The 17,469-nt window shown below is 48.9% G+C and overlaps 1 protein-coding gene across 2 annotated transcripts in view; it reads left to right on the plus strand.

Moving 5' to 3' along the window:
* The window catches only part of PTPRA (protein tyrosine phosphatase receptor type A), a 128,275-nt gene that overhangs the window by 80,885 nt on the left and 29,921 nt on the right, over window positions 1–17,469 (plus strand). The window contains exons 4-6 of one of the 2 annotated variants that reach the window (XM_066548787.1): window positions 7,694–7,887; window positions 16,415–16,493; window positions 16,909–17,274. In XM_066548787.1, coding sequence (XP_066404884.1) covers window positions 16,421–16,493; window positions 16,909–17,274 — 439 coding nt within the window. In that variant the 5' untranslated portion in view covers window positions 7,694–7,887; window positions 16,415–16,420. The remainder of the gene's footprint in view (window positions 1–7,693; window positions 7,888–16,414; window positions 16,494–16,908; window positions 17,275–17,469) is intronic. The other variant, XM_066548786.1, reaches the window with a different exon arrangement.

The following is a 17,469-nucleotide window of genomic DNA, read 5'->3' on the forward strand; positions in this document are numbered from 1 at the left end:
GCAGGGGGAGAATCAATGGTGGGGATAAAAACCAGCCCATGGCAGTGCCACCAGGCTGGAGGATCTTGTGAGGTGTTTTTGGGGATCTCATCTCTGTGTCCAGATAGGTCAGGGGGAAGATGGTGTTGGGTTGATTCTGGCCCTACATTAATGTCACAGCCAGAGATGTGTTGGGGTGTGGGTTGGGATGGGTGGCCTTTCATTTCAAACTCATTAATTTTCATTCCAGTCCACGCCAGCAAGCATTAAAAGTCACCTCACTGCTGATGTTCCCTCCTTGGCTCTTAATGATGTCTCAGCTTCTGCCATGAATAACTGGTTCCTCCAGGTGGTTTGAGAGTGTCCCACAGCTGAAATGTCCTGCTGCTGACAGGAAAGGAAAGGCCACCTGGAGAGAGCAGGGGCTGCCCTGCTTTTCCCTGTGCTCTCCCTTTCCAGTCTTTTCCAATGGTGCAAACTCAGCTTTAGAGGCTGAGCTGTGTCTGTCACCTTCACTGCTTTGGAGCTGGGGGCAGTCAGAATTCCACTCGGGAATCCTTTGTCTTCATCCTCTGCAAAGTGATGGTGGAGATACCAGATTTTCCCTCAGCAAAGTGAATCCCTTGCACTGCTCATGGGATAATTCATTAACTGAGAATGAAGATGGCACCATGTTTTCCAAAAACTCCAGGTGTGCCTTTCCTACAGCTCCCAGAGTGGGAGGTGGGGAGCAGTCAGCATCCAAATTGTGTAATTGTGCACACATTTGTACATCAGAGCATCAGGGATGTACACAGGATATAAAGAGATCCCAGAACATCTGGCAAACTTGGGTTTTAAAAGCAGGCAGATCACACCCAGAGCCCATGGGATGGATGCCTGTGGGGGAGAGGAGTAGAGGAAAGTTCTCCACAGAGGAGTAGAGGCTGGTTGGTTCATTTTTAAGTTAAGGCACTTCTGGAAATCACACCTGGATCTCTGAAATTATATGGAGGTGGTTCCTTTGAGATCAGTGCCCTAACATGAGGGTGTTATTAAGGTAGAAATAGAATCATAGTCTCATTTAGATTGGAAAAGTCCTCTCAGACCATTGAGTCCAACCATGAACCCAGCACTGCTGTGTCCAAAAATAACCCTGTAATGAACTGACTGAATAACATCCCTATTGCTTTGTCTGTGTGTTACATGTTGCTCCTTTTCCATCTGTAGGATTCTGGTTTTAAGCCTTTTGCACCTCCCAAAATGAAATCTTCTCATTTTCTCCCTCCTCTTTGGGACATCCCTGCATTTGGTTATGGAAAAATTGCAAGTTTTCCCCCACTGCTGTGCACCCCACAGGCTTGGGGTAGAGCATCACCCATGTAGGATGAACCAATCCCATAGATAATCATGCAGGAATGGCTGATTTGGGACAGGGGATGGCTTGGGGTAGAGCATCACCCATGTAGGATGAACCAATCCCATAGATAATCATGCAGGAATGGCTGATTTGGGACAGGGGATGGCTTGGAGAGGTGAGTCACTGAAGGATGGGACTGGATTTGGTTTGGACTAAGGACAACAAGGAGGATTTGAGCCAAGATGGCCTCAGGGTGCATGGCAAGGAGTCAAAAGTGATGGCACCAAGCTGAGAGGTGCAGGTGATTCGCGTGAGGGATGGGATTCCATGCTGAGGGACCTTGTGATCCTCATGAGGTTAAACAAGGGCAGGTCTAAGGTCCTGTGCCTGGGTTGGGGCATTCCCAGGATCAGAACAGACTGGGGGGTGAAAGGATTGAGAGCAGCCCTGCCCAGAAGGATTTGGGGTGCTGGTGGGTGAAAAACGAGCCAGCTCACAGCCCAGAAATAGAATTGGGCTGTGTCCAGCAGGTCAAGGGAGGGAATTCTGATCTCTACTCTGCTCTCAAGATGCTGCAGCTCCGGTGCTGTGTCCAGCTCTGGAATCCTCAGTACAGGAAGGACATGGAGCTACTGGAGCAAATCCAGAGGAGTCCAGGAGATGCTCCAAGGCTGGAGCCAGCCTGGGAGAGCTGGGGGTGCTCATCTGGAGAAGAGAAGGATTCTGAGGGAGCTCAGAGCCCCTTGCAGGGCCTGAAGGGGCTCCAGGAGAGCTGGAGAGGGACTGGGGACAAGGGATGGAGGGACAGGACACAGGGAATGGCTCCCACTGCCAGAGGGCAGGGCTGGATGGGATATTGGGAGTAAATCATTCCCTGTGAGTGTGGGGAGGCACAGGTTGCTCAGAGCAGCTGTGGCTGCCCCTGCATCCCTGGAAATGTTAAAGACCAGGTTGGAACAACTTGGTCTAGAGGAAGGTGTCTCTATCCATGTCAGGGAGGTGAAGCTGAATGGTTTTTAGGTCCCTTCCAAGCCAACCCATGCCATGACTCTGTCAAAACGAGATGAGTTTGTCAGGCTGGGCCCTCGCGCCGCCAAACACCGTCCTGGTGTGGAGCAACAGAGTTGGTGTTGTGTCCCTGCAGGCACAGAAAGCCCTCTCTGTTGTGTGGGAGCTCCTGTACCATTTCATGCCTGGTTTAGGGGGTCTCTTATTTAACAGCAACACTGAGGAGCCCTCTGTGTATTATGTTCCTGTCCAGGGCGTGATGGAAATGGGTGTTTTTGTAGGAAAGCTTTGCTTTTCAAAGCCTTTTGAAAGGAACAGCAAGGACTTTCAAGGATGGGGATGTCTCGGGTGCTGTCGTCTTCATTGCTGTTGGAATGATTTAACCTGAGTGGAGGGCTCTGTCCTTCTGCATGGGATGGAAATGAATTTAATTCAGCATAATTTTGTTTGGCTTAGGTGCCTAACACGGGGGGATCTGAGCTCTGTCGTAGCCTCTTAATGTTTATTTTCATATCACTAAAATCTAAGTGATGTTTAATGGCTGCTCAGGGAGACCTTGTTTATTGGAAAAAAAGCAAAATGGGTCATAAAAAACTGAATTCCAGCATTACCTTGACTCTGCTGTCTCTTTTATATGCATCCAGGCTCTGCTGTCATCAAGGAAACTTGAAATTCCCTCTCTGTATTTGTTTTGCACGTGAAATGTCCAGAATTCATCTCTTCACCACTGCCTACGTGTGTCCATAAATATTTGTGCAAACACAATCTCCAACCACTCCAGGAGCTTTGTTCCTTCCAGCAGCTGCCGCCTCTGTGGTGCCCCCAAGCACAGCAGCTCTTCCAGGCTTTTGAGCAGGTTTTCAGCACAGAATTACCTCACCAAAGGATGAGAGCATTATTTTGGGGGGCTCTGTTTTGTTTTTTTTTTTTATTTGCCCTGATGGGAGTTTTACTGGTAGGTGGCAGAATAGAATAATTAAACTGGAAATAATGAAAATGCCTCAGGAACTTGAGCTGCAGGTGACAGGACAAAGGGCAGGGTTGGATATTGAGAAGAAATTCCTCCCTGTGAGGGTGCTGAGCCCTGGCTCAGGGTGCCCAGAGAAGCTGTGGCTGCCCCTGGATCCCTGGAAGTGTCCAAGGCCAGGCTGGACAGGGTTTGGAGCCACCTGGGACAGTGGAAGGTGTCCCTGCCCATGGCAGGGGGTTTGGGACAAGATGATCTTTCAGGTCCCTTCCAACCCAAACCATTCCATGATCATTGCTCCATTCAAAGCAACCACCATGGCAGGGGGGTGGAACTGGATGGTTTTTAAGGTGCCTTCCAACCCAAACCATTCCATAACTCTGTGGTTCTGTTCCTGGAGCTGATGGGGTGCATCCACGTTCCCTTTAGGGAGGGACCTCAGGCTTCTCCTGCAGCTCCATCTAGAGGGGAGGAAGATGGGCTGGTCATGGAGGCTGGTGGCCTCTGTGGACCACCATGGCTCTGCTGTCCCCTCACCCAATATCCCACCTTGCCAGGGCTGTCAGTTGTGCTTTTCCTGACCTTGGGGTCACTCCTGAAGGATGTTGCTGCTGGAAACCCTTGTGTTTAGTGGGGAGGACACCACAGCCAGGCCCAGTTCCTTGCCCAGCCGCTGCTGGGGAGGAGCATTTCTCTTCTGAACCCCAAAAGCAGAAGCAGGTGCTGCTCCCTTGGCTGAGGATGTGGAAACCACACACAGCTGCTCTGTGGTTGCCTTTGGGGTGGATTTCACAAGATAAATTGTTGTGGTTTGGGCCGGGGCTTTCCTGGAGAGGAGGTCCCATCTGGACCTCCCCAACATCTCCACGGACCTCTGGGCTTGCTCCTCCAACTTCAGCTTTCCTTTTCCTTGGTTTTATGTGATACTCTAATTTTCAATGCCATCCTGGAGGGAACAACAAAGCAGTGCTGAATGTCAGGTTACTTTCCCTATCCAAGTCCTAATTCTCCCTTTTTTCTTTTTCTTTTTTTTTTTTTTTTTTTTTTTTGATAGGGTTCTCTGGAATTCCCAGCTACCCAAAAAAAAGGCTGGTTTAGACCTTAGCAACAGGGTATTTTTGTTCAGATTGTATTTGTTCTCCTGTGAGAGCCATTGTTCTGTGCCATGCCTTGACTGCTCCAAAGGCTGGAGATAAAAGCCCTGGCTGACAATAATGCAGTTGGGTTCAGTCTTTTGTTGGGGAGATGAAAATAGAGGATGAATTGTGAATAACATGGGAGGGCTAAAAGTCAGTCGTCCCAGGATGTTGGTTAATCACTTCAAAGGTAAGAAGCTGTATTTTAATTATATATTTTTCAGAGCTACTGAACATTAGGTTTTGTGTTGGTACCAGCAGGGGCTTGTACCCACCATGGTGTTTAGGACTAGTTCTTATAATCTTGAGTCAGCAGGAAATTTGTTTATTGCAGTGATATTTGGTTTATGGTAGGTTTATAGTAAAATCTATATATAATTTGTAGTAGCTATATTATATTAGGTTTATAATAGGTTTATAGGTATATAAATCTCAGAAATATAGAATTACAGGATGGTTTGGGTTGGAGGGGAGCTTAAAGATCATCCAGTTCCACCCCCCTACCATGTTCAGGGTCACCTTCCCCTATCCCAGGGTGCTCCAAGCCCTGTCCAACCTGGCTTTGGGCACTGCCAGAGATCCAGGGGCAGCCACAGCTGCTCTGGGCACCCTGTGCCAGGCTCCTCACCCTCACAGAGAACAATTCCTAATTCCCAATATCCCATCCATCCCTGCCCTCTGGCAGCGGGAGCCATTCCCTGTGTCCTGTCCCTCCATCCTTTGTCCCCAGTGTCTCTCCAGCTCTCCTGGAGCCCCTGCAGGCCCTGCAAGGCACTCTGTGGTCTCCATGGAGCCTTCTCCAGCCCTTGGAACATCTCTGTGACATCATCTGGATTTTCTCCTGCATCTCCAAGTCCTTCTGATGCTGGGGATCCCAGAGCTGGACACAGCACTGGAGGCTGACCTCCCTTGACCTTCTGGTCACACCCATAAAAATACATTTTTACATTATGTGTTTATAGCTGGGGCAATGATGGAAGGTGCCCAGCTTGGCTTGGCTCCATGACCTGTGCCTGCAGCATCACTTTGCTTTAAATAAGGACACCTCTCTTGGGCATGGGAGATGGGAAGGTGAAGAAAAGGCAGGTTAGAAAAATTGATGGAAAACAGATGGACAAAAAGAAAGATAAAGGTGGAAATAGAGCCACTGGAGCAAGCAGGGTGTGATGAGAAGAAATATTTGGGAGACTGACCTGCTCAAAATGCTGACAGTGTGAATGATAACAGGGATTCACAGAATCGCAGAATGACCAGGTTGGAAGAGACCTTCAAGATCATCGAGTCCAACCCAGCCCCAACCCCTCAACCAAACCCTGGCACCCAGTGCCACATCCGGGCTTTGTTAAACACACCCAGGCATGGGCACTCCAGCACCTCCCTGGGCAGAAAATTCCAGAACTTTATCACTCTTTCTGTAAAAAACTTTTTCCTGATATCCAGCTTATATTTCCCTTGACACAGGGATCACCCCTAAACTCTGCAGGCCTTGGAAATCCTTTCCTTGCTGAGGGTATTTTGGTGGCACTCTGGGCAGCAGCTCCTTTTTGCTGAGATATTTATGTTCCAAGGGCACTTCCTGCTCACATCAGCTTCTAGGAAGGCTCCTCATCCCTCCTGGCAGATCCTCCCTCCCCAGCTGCCCTCACCTGCCATCCATGTAATTGGCAATAATTTCCCTAAATGCTCACAAAAGCAGATGTTCTCTCTGTGGTTGCATCCAGCCAGCTTATACTGCCCTGGATACACAAGCACACAGCATTAAAGGACTAATTCCTGTAAATAAGCCTATTAAAAGGTTGGAAATAATGCCTCCAACTAAACCATCAAATGCAGCTGAATCCCACTGGTTGTATTAATTTGTTATCTGTAATGTGCCAATCCCAGTCTGCCCAGGACCTGGTGCCCTCATGCTTGGCCAGTTGCTTCTATGTGATGGTTGGTGGTGTCTTGTGTTGTTTCCAGCTAATAAATCACATTTATAGGTAATTAACACTCCATCTAACACTTTCTCAGTATTGCTGATGAGTGGGAAAAGAAATTGCTTCATGCAGCTGTGAATGGGGGACTCTGTGCTTTCAAGGCTTTAGGTGATGCTGCTGGAGGAAAAAAATTAATCTCACTTATTTTCCTGCCTCAAAGCAGGGGATAAAGAGGTGGGTCCCCAGTTGTTCTTCCAGTTCTGGATGTAAGAAATGTGTTTATTCCAATGAGAGAGGTAAAACACTGGCACAGGGTGCCCAGAGAAGCTGTGGCTGCCCCATCCCTGGAAATCCTCAAGGCCAGGTTGGACAGGACCTTCAAGACCATCTTGTTCCACCCCCTGCCATGGGCAGGGACACTTTGCACTATTCCAGGTGGCTCCAAGCCCTGTCCAACCTGGCCTTGGACACTTTCAGGATAGGAAGCTCTTATAAACTCTCTAAAATCCATGAACTCACTTTTCCCTGGCCCTGCACGTTCAGCACCATTTCATCCACTCACTGCATTGGTCATCTGAGAAAATGGAAAAATCATGGCATTTTGATGAGCTGACTTTTTAAAGCAGCATCTCTCTGGGCTTGCAGCTCCAGAAATACCTGTCAGGCAATTTTCCTTTCACCTGGAAACACGCTCTGATGTCTTATTTGTGGATTGTGCTGAAAAACAGTTGTGTCTGGCAGCACAACTGCTCCAGTCAGACTTTTCAGCTTGAAACCTTCAGCAGAAGACGTGCCTCACAATGCTTTTGGCACTGACAGAAGTCAGGGAGGAATACGCTTCAAATCCAGCTCCCCTCCTTTGCAAACCTTGTTTATAAACCCTCGCAGCCACTGGTAAAATCATGATTTTGGTTTATCTGGAAACCAGAGAAACACAGTTAATGTAGGATGCAGGGGATGCATCTCTGGCCCCTCTCTGGCTGTCACCATTTGTACCTCATCCTCAACCCTTGTTTTTTTTCCCCCAGTCTAATACATGCAAATATATGTAAAGAGTAAAGACTGTTCCACCGAGTCTTGCACGTTTGCTCAAAGAGGAGGAAAACAACAAGTCGATCTTACAGGGAATTTGCAGGCTGAATTTTTAAGACCTGTCTATAAAAAAAAGACCCAAAAAAAAAAAGCAAAAAAAAAAGCAGCTGTTGGCCACGGGTGCTGACCGAGGTGATTCTTCCTGGCATCTGTTTTCCCTGCGCTCGCAATCGTAATGTCATTAATATGGAGCTTTTGGAGAACTGGAGTATATCCTAATTAGCAGCCTCTGATTTTTTTTTTTTTTTCCTAGTTTCATAATCAGTGATCTCGGCTACACCACAAGTGTTACTGTGGCAACAGGGCTGAACTGAGCAGCGGTGCAGAATTACCGCAGGTAAAGCGGTGATTTCACGGCTCCCGCGGCACTTTCTTAGCCCCGGGGGCTGCTCCGTGGGACGGGCTGGCTGCTCCCCGCACCTACAGGTGTCCCCGGTGGATTTCAGGGTAAGCACAAGCACGGAGATTAAGCTGCATGACCGAACGCATGCGTTTGAATTGGGGCTGAGCCTCGCTAAGGAGATTTTAAGGCTGTCATGCGAGTGATCCCCCGCCGACACCTTTGTTTTAAGTAGGATGCTCCGAGCCCTCGCTGCCTCAACGCTCCCGGCTCAATCTCGGCGTGGAGCTGGGACTTCATCCCGCTCCTGCAGAAAGGGTGAGCCCAAAAAGCTGGGCTTTTATTTTTTTTATTTTTTATTTTCCTTTGTGGGGTTTTCTTTTATTTTAAGCCTCGTTTCTCCTCCCCACGCACCGCTCGCTCTCTCTGAAAGGCATTTTGCTAGGTAGGGATGTTGTCATGCTGAATAATAGCCATCCTTCATCCTGAGTCCTCCATCAAAATCAGCCCGTCCTTTTCTTAGCTGGAACGTAACTGTGCTCGTGTTTTCCTTTGTACACGCCTGGGACCTAGGAGGGGGCACCCTAGAACGGGATATTTAAGGAAATATGCTCCTGTGTGCCTTGACTTTTTTTGTTGTTTGGATTATTAATTAATGGTTTGGAATAATGAGTTGAGGCAGCTTCTCCCGTGCCTCCCTGGCGTTGTTCTCCACTTCCCGGTGCCGTGCTGCGGCTGCAGCGCTGATCCCGTGGGGAAAGCACACCAGGAGAGTGCTCTTGTACTAGCCAGGGGTTTTTACAAGCTCTGAGGGTGTTTCTGTGGCAGATCTGTGTTAATCATCCCAGAGAAGATCTCACCTCCCTCACCTCCATCCCAGCACTTTCCTGCTGGACCAGGCTTGGACTTGGTCCTTCATCTTCCTCTTCCCTGCCCTGACAGCTCCCTCTGCTCTTCTCCTCAAAACTTCTCCTTCTTTTGGCACTCACCTGTCTCTCCTCAGTGCTCTGTCCTTTAGGAAACCTTCTCCAGCTGCCCATTCTCCATTGCTACAGGCCCAGGAAGCTTTTCATCCCCTCTGTCTCTTCCATAATTTGTTCCCCAAGCCACCCCAGGTTGCTCTGCAGCAGCAACTGGCACATATTCCCATGATCACACATCTGTGGTGCCAGGAGAAAAGAGTGGCTGAGGGCAAATTAAACCTGTCCTAATTATGAGAGTTATTAGGAAAATTATTATTAGGAAAATGATTTGTATTTGTAGTTCTTTCCCTCTGAGGTACCTCGGGCGGTTTCCAGGTGGTGGCTGTGGCAGGGGTGCCCTTCCATGGACAAGGATTTGACGGCCTTGGTCTTAGATGTGCCACAAATCTTCTCCTGGCATCATCCAGGGATCCAGCCTCATCCCCTGGCTTTTACTTCCATATTTTTAGCATGAGACCATCAAGTCTGTAGGTTCTTTGTTAGTAGTTGCTTGTTTTTAAACATGCAGGGACAGAATCCTTTCCTAAAAGCAAGATTTAACAGAAGAGTAAGGTCTGATGTGCCAGTTACAGGGGGCTAATTGTGGGGGTTGGAACTGGATGATCCTTAGGGTCCCTTCCAACCCAAACCATTCTCTGGTGCAGTGACTGGTACCCACTGTCACCATTTCTGCATCTTTGTAGGAAGTGGAACTATTTCATGTCCCAAAAGCATCCACATTTATTGTTTTTCTCTGATTTTTAGATTAGGTGGTTTTTTTGCTGAAAACCTCACCAACAGTTTATTTTTCAGTTCCAGAAGTGTTCAGAAGCTCTCAGGTACACATGTGATTTTTGGGGTTGTCCTGTTCAGGATCAGGAGTTGGACTTGGTGATCCTTATCAATCCCTTCCAACATCCTGCATGGTGTAGGCATCTCCTCCTCAGTCCTGGCTGCTTTCTTACTCCACTATGAGCTTCAATCCCAGCAGATTTGCCTTTTGAAAAGTTTGCAGGACAGGCAGTTACAGAATCACAGTGATTGATTTTGGAAGGAACCTCTGGAAGTCATCTGATCCAACCTCCTGCACCAGCAGAGCTGCCAGATCCGGTCCACAGGACAGTGTCCAGACAAGATTGGAATATTTCCAAGGAAGAAGAATCCACAACATCCCTGAGCAAGCTGTGTCAGCACCTCACAGGCAAAATGTGTTCCCTGATCTTCAGAGGGACCCTCCTGTGGTCAGTGTGTGACCACAGCCCCTTGTCCTGTCCCTGGCCACCCCTGGCAAGAACCTGGCTCTGTCCTCTCTGCACCCTCCCTGCCGGTGTGCATGGACAGGGATGAGGCCCCTGGAGCCTTCTCTTCTCCTTCTGAGCAGTCCCAGCTCTCCCAGCCCTTTCTGGAGCCTTCTCTTCTCCTTCTGAGCAGTCCCAGCTCTCCCAGCCCTTTCTGGAGCCTTCTCTTCTCCTTCTGAGCAGTCCCAGCTCTTCCAGCCCCCTCCCTGGGCTGTCCCCAGTCTGTCCATGTCTCTCTTGTCCTGGGACCCAGTGCTCCAGGTGTGGCCTCCCCTGTGCTGAGCAGAGGGGCAGGATCCCCTCCCTGGACCTGCCTGGGGAACCTCCATGCAGGTTCTGGCTGGTGAACTCCTGATCCTCTCCATCCTGGTCCTCTCCATCCCCCCTTGGTGGCTTCACACACGTTGCTGTTTCTGGGTGGGCTTTGAGACAGGATCACCATGGGATGGGTTAACATCTCACTCAGGTTCATATCCACAGGAAAGGCTGATCCTGGTTCAGAGTAACAGATTTTAACATTATCCTAGCAGTGACAGATATTTCTAGGTGCCCAGAAATCCAGGTGGGAATAGGATTGAGTTCCCTCCTTGCACTTATCATGGTGTTACTCTTTGAAAGATGAGTGTGTGTTGAACTGAAGGACATGAAAATGCTCCCAGAACTGGAGCCCCTCTGCTCTGGAGATAAATGGGAGAGTTGGGAGTGTTCACCTGGAGAAGAGAAAGTTCCAGGGAGGCCTTCAAAACCTTCCAGTGCCTAAAGGGGCTTCAGGAGAGCTGGAGAGGGACTTTGGACAAGGGTGTGGAGTGATGGGACAGGGTGAAATGGCTTCACACTGCCAGAAAACAGAATTAGGTGGAGAAATTCATTAATGTGAGGTTGTTAAAGCCCTGGCACAGGGTGCCCAGAGAAGCTGTGGCTGCCCCTGGATCCCTGGAAGTGTCCAAGGCCAGGTTGGACAGGGCTTGGAGCAACCTGGGATGGTGGAAGGTGTCCCTGCCCACAGCAGGAGATTGGAACTGGATGGTTTTTAAGGTGCCTTCCAAACCATGCCATGAGCAAATCCTGATGTGCAGGAGAGCAGTGATTTGTGGAAGGTTGAGCAGGTGGAGAAAGCCAAGCTGCAGGCCCTGCCCACAGGCTCATCCTCCTCCTCCTCCTCCTCCTGCCCTGCTCCGTACAGGGGCTGTCGCTCGTGTGGAGCTGCCTGTTTATTTAACAGAAGAAAGAAAAAAAAATAAAAAAGAAAGAAGAAAACTAAATGGATTTTCAGAAGGGGTGAATGGCTGCTGTGATTCATCTTTTCTGGTGAAGAGTGGAACAGCAGAGGGTGGGGGATAATGTTCAGTGACACATCAAAGGCCTCGCTTCAGCTTCGGAGACACATGCAAGGAATTAGTCACCGCGTTTTAGTGCAACAAAACCCTTTTTCATCCCTAAATTCAATTCTTCTCTCCCTGTGATGGCCAACTCACTGCAGCCCCCGGCTATTCCATGTGTGTTTTTACATCCTTTGCATCTCATTGAGAGCTTTGGGTTATGATGAAGTTGCCCTGCTATGCACCAACTCCTCTGCCCGGGATCTCAGCTCCAGTGAGAAGCTGGAAATTCACAAACAGGATTTAAAAGGAGCAGGGAGGGGGAGAGGGAATGGCAGGTTTGTTTTCCAGGGTGGCTGAGCCATGCTGATGGCTTGCTGCCACCAAAAAGAATAAAAAAATGACCTTTTTCCCCTTTCTTTATGCTCGTGCTTGTTCTCGCCCTACTGTGAGCTGCTTCAAAGAGCCAACCTTGCTCCCAGTTCTGCACCCTCTCCCTCTGCCAACAAAAAAAAGAGGAAAACTGAACATTATTTTTATTTTTCACTGCACTTGGAGCCAGCACGAGGCAGTCACAGTCGAGCCACTGCCTTTCAGCATCCTCCTGATGACACCAGGGATTTCTGGGGTCCCGGGAAAGCTGGTTAGAATTCAGGTTGTGTCTCCTCAGTGCACACAGAAAAAGATTGCCTCATTTTCCAGGAATTAGGAATATGTCAGAGGTGGGGGTAAATCCTGCCTTTGATTGTGGACGGCTGTATCCGGGTTGGACCTGGGCACTTTCTGCAGCAATAAACTCTAATTCTTTGCATTCTGGAAGCACGGCAGGGTGATCCTGCAGCCTGACCCCCCTGTAGCACCAGCACAGGCATTTTGAAGCTACTTATTACTTTATAAAGAGATTATTTCCTTTATTTTTTTCTCCCCTCTCCAGCATCAATCATCCTGACAAGATCTGCTTCTTTTAAAACATACATCCTCCAGTTTAAAATCCAGCCTTTCCTATAAGGAAGATCCCAGGCAGTTTATGGAAGAATGCAGTGCACATACACTATATATCTATATCTATATAGATATGCAGCTTAAAATCCAGCCTTTCCTATAAGGAAGATCCCAAGCAGTTTATGGAAGAATGCAGTGCACATACACTATATATCTATATCTATATCTATGCACACAAAAAAAATACATATATATATAATATTTATGGGCACACCAGTGGCAATTATTGAGTTTTCCAAGCCTGATCTTTGAAAAAAGAAGGAGCCACGATGCCGAGCATCCCAAGCCTGTGGAGCAGCGCTGCCAGAGCCTCCAGCTCCCTTCTCCTGGGCAGAGCCGGCGCCCTGACGTCAGGGTGTTTTTCTGCAGAGCTCGCAGGATGTTGCAGCCGGCCAAGAGCTGTGTTTATGTTGATAACATTACAAGTATTTCCTCTCCGTTTCCGAAAGCAGCAGGGAGGGGGAGCCGAGGGGGAAGGGAGACTCGGGTTTCTCCAGCTTTGGGGTAGGACTCTCGAGGCCTTTTATGTTAAGGAGTGGGGAATGATGAAGTGCTGGCGTTATTTATGCTGCTTTTGGGAATAGGGAGGGTTTTAGAGCAGGGGATGGGAAGTGGGAGCTGGGCTGGCACAGCCCTCCCCCAGCACAGGGCTCTTTGCCTGCTCCCTGCTCCGGATCTGGTTTTAAGGTGATAAAGCAGCTCTAGCAGCTGATTGCCGGTCACAGGAGCAGCTCCAGGGATTTGGATTTTTGGGTAATGATGTGCACAGCAAGCTGGGATGCTCCCAGCATCCCATTCCTTCTGACAGTCACAGTAATAAAGCCATAAAAACTCAGGTTCTGCATGGACCGCCCGCATCCAGCTTTCTTCACGAAAGCGGGGAAAGGCTTGGGGAAATCCAGCATTATCTCCCCTTGCCAAGCCCTTCCTCCTCCTGCAATCCACTCATGGATCAAAGAACTGATTAAATGTAGAATCAAGGGGGGGTTTAGAGCTCCCTGCTCACTGATGTAATCCCAGAGCTGTGCTGGCAGCTCAGTGAAGGAGGGACCCTCATCGATGGCTGGACTTGATGAGCTTAAGGGTCTTTTCCAACCTAAACAATTCTGTGATCATCCCACCATCCCAAAGTGGCTTTGCAGCCAGTCCAGGAATCTCCTGTAGCTCTCATCCATGTAGCAATCACAGTTTATGGAAATAAACCCAAACTCTTTTGTCCTTTGTGGGTTATTTCCCAATAATGGAGAGCAGAGAGGGAATTCATGGCTTTTCCTTCTTTGCTCCCACCCTCTGTGTCCTGCTTTAATACCAAGGGAAAGTGTGGGGAGGACGTGGGGAGGCTCTGCCCAGAACAGGAGCAGAAATGGGATGAGTGGGATCCCAGATGAACAGGGATCCTCAATGAGTGGGATCCCAAATTTATGAGGACCCAATGTGAATAGGGACCCTCAATTAATGGGGTACTAAATCAATGGGAATGCCAAAAAAATGCGGTTCCAAATGAGTGGGATCATGAATTAGCAGAACCACAAATGAATGGGAATCCCAAATGATTGTGGGTCCCAAGTGAACGAGATCTCAAATAAAAAGAACCCAAAATGAATGGGGATCCCAAATGAACAGGATCCCAAATAAACAGAACTCAAAATTAATGGGGATCCCAAATGAACAGAATCCCAAATGGAGGGAAACTCTTGAGAAACAAATTAGGGGAAGAGAAGGCAGCCATATCCACCTCAGTGAATGGTGTTTCTGTGCAAATATTCATCAAAACACAGTGAGTGGTCACTTTTTTCCCAGCGGTTCTTCCAGAAGAGATGAGTCTTCCCCTTTCCCTTGCCATAGTGTCCTTGTTGTGGCAGTGATGGGTTCCCAGTGAGGGAAGTGGTTGTGATGATGAGATCTTGGTGCTGTCATCAGCCCTTGTGTGAAGTTTTCAGAGCATCTCTGTGCCATCTTTTCCATTCTCTGGAGTTTCAGAGTGTGTTTAACTTCCTCCTGCTTTTGCACTTGGGTCCCATCAGGATGAGCACCTTATTTCTGTGGGATTCCACAGTGGGATGCTTGGACAATCTGTCTCCTGCAGAAAGGTACAAACATCATAGAATTATGGAATTGTTTGGGTTGGGAAGGGACCTTATAGATTATTCAGTTCCACCCCACTGCTCTGGACAGAGACATCCTCCACTGTCCCAGGTTGCTCCAAGCCCTGTCCAACCTGGCCTTGGACACTTCCAGGGATCCAGGGGCAGCCACAGCTTCTCTGGGCATCCTGTGCCTCACCACCCTCACAGGTGATGAATAAGTAAGAATTTATTCCTTATAAATATTAGTTTTTCTCCCCAAAGGCAAACCTGTGTGGACCAGGCTCTGACAAGTGTCTGACCAAGCTCAGTGGGGTGTATTAACCACCATGAGTGGAACATGTCATCAAACCATCAAACTACTGCTTGTGGGTTTTTCCTGACATCCCACCCTGGAGCACAGCCTGGGGGAGGCACTGCAGGACCAGTGCTGCTCTCAGCAGTGACAGGAGGACTGAATCAGTTCAAATTCATGCAGACAGATATTTTAACTGGTGATGAAACCCTCTGGAATGCTGGCTGCTCACACCAGTGGGACCCTTGGAGAAAGAGCCCTGCCCTGCTTGCAGCAGCAGGGCTGGCCATGGACAGAGCCTGTGGAAAGCTCTTATCTCCAGAGTTTGGTTTCCTTCTTGTTCAGGGTTTGTCTGACCTTTTGGTCACTGAGTAAGGTCAATTTTTGCCAGGTTTTCTTTTGGAGGGGGAGGAAAAACATGTAAGTAGGTGGTGCTGGTGGGAGGATACTCCTGGGTGAGGTGGGAGGATCTTGTATTGCTGATAGCGTTTCCAGCGTGTGGATGACTTCAGTGTTGTCCTTCTGCCCGGAGTTTGGGATGGGTCTAGATGAAGCAGATTTAAATAAATAGAAGAAGGACAAACAACACAAGATCTATTAGAGGGGGAGGGAATAAAACCCGTTCTTGGCAGCTCCTCAGGTTGACTTGGCAGCGAGATCTCTCCTGGGAGATCCTGGAGGTGCAACTGGACACAGGACAAAAGCCTGAAGGACGGGAGTCGTGCAGCAGCTGCTGGCCCATGGCATGGAGCAGAGCTGTCTGCAAGCCCTCTCTGGGCTCAGAGCAGAGGAGAGGTGTTGGCCCATCCTTGGAAGGCCCCATGGCCACGTGCTTGCCTGGACTTGGCAGCTTTGGGCTCTGTCCTGGCCAGCACGATGACGTCTCACATCTCTGGGCCTCTGGATCCGTAGGTGTTTGGGAGGGGATAACGATACCCATTTCTCAGGAGCTTTCTGAGGTCTCCAGAGGAAAGAAATCACCATAAAAATCTTGTATTAGAAAGGGCTGGGGGAAATGATTTTACTGATGTCATCGTCCTGTAATTCTGCTGGACATTTCCTGGGAAGCACGTACAGTATGGGCGTGCAGCCTGAACTTGCTGATCTTCTTGGATTATTGTGTGAGTGTTTGCTCTGACCACATACACAGGGAATCCAGCAGGGTTTGAATGGAGCTGAGTGTTCTGCCCCTGCCCTGGAGCATTTCAGGTGTCAGTGAGCCAGGAGGAGCTGGTCTCTCCTTCATTTCTGCCTCCATTTCTGGGGCATTTGGGATCAAGGCTCTTTGCCATGGTCTTCAGCTGAATTGCCTTTGAGTTTGTCAGAGTACAGCCATTTGCAGACCACTATATAAACTATTAATCTCCTTTAAGACCAGATATTTGGTTTTAGTGCTCAGTTTGTTCTTCTCATGCTCTCCCACAGTTCACCCATTCCCTGCTTCATCCATGGACACTTTGCTGCTCCACAAGACTGGGATTTCTCCATGTTCTTTCCCCTTGTTGTACGAACTCACCCACTAATCCTTCCCATCCAGATGCCTGCAGGGACTCCAGCCACACTTCCACTCCCCACTCTGAGCTTTACAAGATGCACAGCAACATCCCCATCTTGGAATATTTTGGCATGATATTGCATGAGGGTTTAATAAGTGCTCTGTGCTTTCCTCCCCAGGTCAACATGGATTTGTGGCTCTTTCTCCTTTTGCTCGGAAGTGGCCTGATAAGTGTAGGTGCTAACAACGTTACAACAGGTAAACTGTGCTCCTTATCTCTCTTTTATCCCATCTTTAGGATCAAAGGAGTGAGTGGGAATGTGCTCAGCGTCTCATTCCTTCTGCCCTCCACTTAGCTGTAACATAAAATGTTGGAAAGAGAGTGATGAGCTTCAGGTGCTCATAAATGGGGCCCACAGGTTTGGCTCTGAGCAATATTGATCCCCACCTCCAGGGGCTCTAATGTTTGGACATCCCCATAAATAGCTCCTCTTCAGGTTATATTTTTTGACATTTGTATTTCCTGCTGTGCAGAGCATTTCCTGTCCTGGGCTCAGGATTTGTTGGGTGTTTTATCCTTATAGTTACAGTCACATGAATCTTTAGCGTCTAAACCCCTCAGTATCACAGAAGAGAATCTCACAGAGGTTCCCCTGTGCTTTTCCCTTCTCAGAGCCACCCACAACAGTGTCCACCTCCCCCAGGAGCCCCACCAAAGCTCCTACAGCAGGTCCTGAGGATGGGACCACGCCCAACACACACAGACTCAACATGAGCACTCCAGGGACTGTTCCTACCACAGCGCCAAAACCTCCTCCGACCACAGCTGCCAGAATCTCCCACAATGCCACCACTGGCAGCCTCAACATCTCCTCCACCCTGGGGACAACCCAGCCTGTGCCTCCAGCCCCATCCCTGCTCCCCAGCGTGACGCCGTCGGCCCCGCGCGCCACCGTCCCCAGCACGGAGGCAGAGACAACAGAGAGGAATTCCAGCATGGTGGTGACAACACAGGAGACCTCTTCTGCTTCCCACAATGGTAGGCACCTCCTCCACCTCTTCTTCTTCTTCTTCTTCTTCTTCTTCTTTTTCTCCAGGCCACCCTGCCTCTGGGTTTGTTTCTTTGCTCTTCTTTTGTTTGGCTGAGCAAAATGGAGCAAAAAACGCTTTGGGGACAGTTCTGTGGTGATGCAAAACAAGAGGACTCTCAAACCTCTTCTGATGAGGTTTGTCT

Source organism: Molothrus aeneus, chromosome 4, assembly GCF_037042795.1.
Source record: "Molothrus aeneus isolate 106 chromosome 4, BPBGC_Maene_1.0, whole genome shotgun sequence".
Classification (NCBI taxonomy): Eukaryota; Metazoa; Chordata; class Aves; order Passeriformes; family Icteridae; genus Molothrus; species Molothrus aeneus.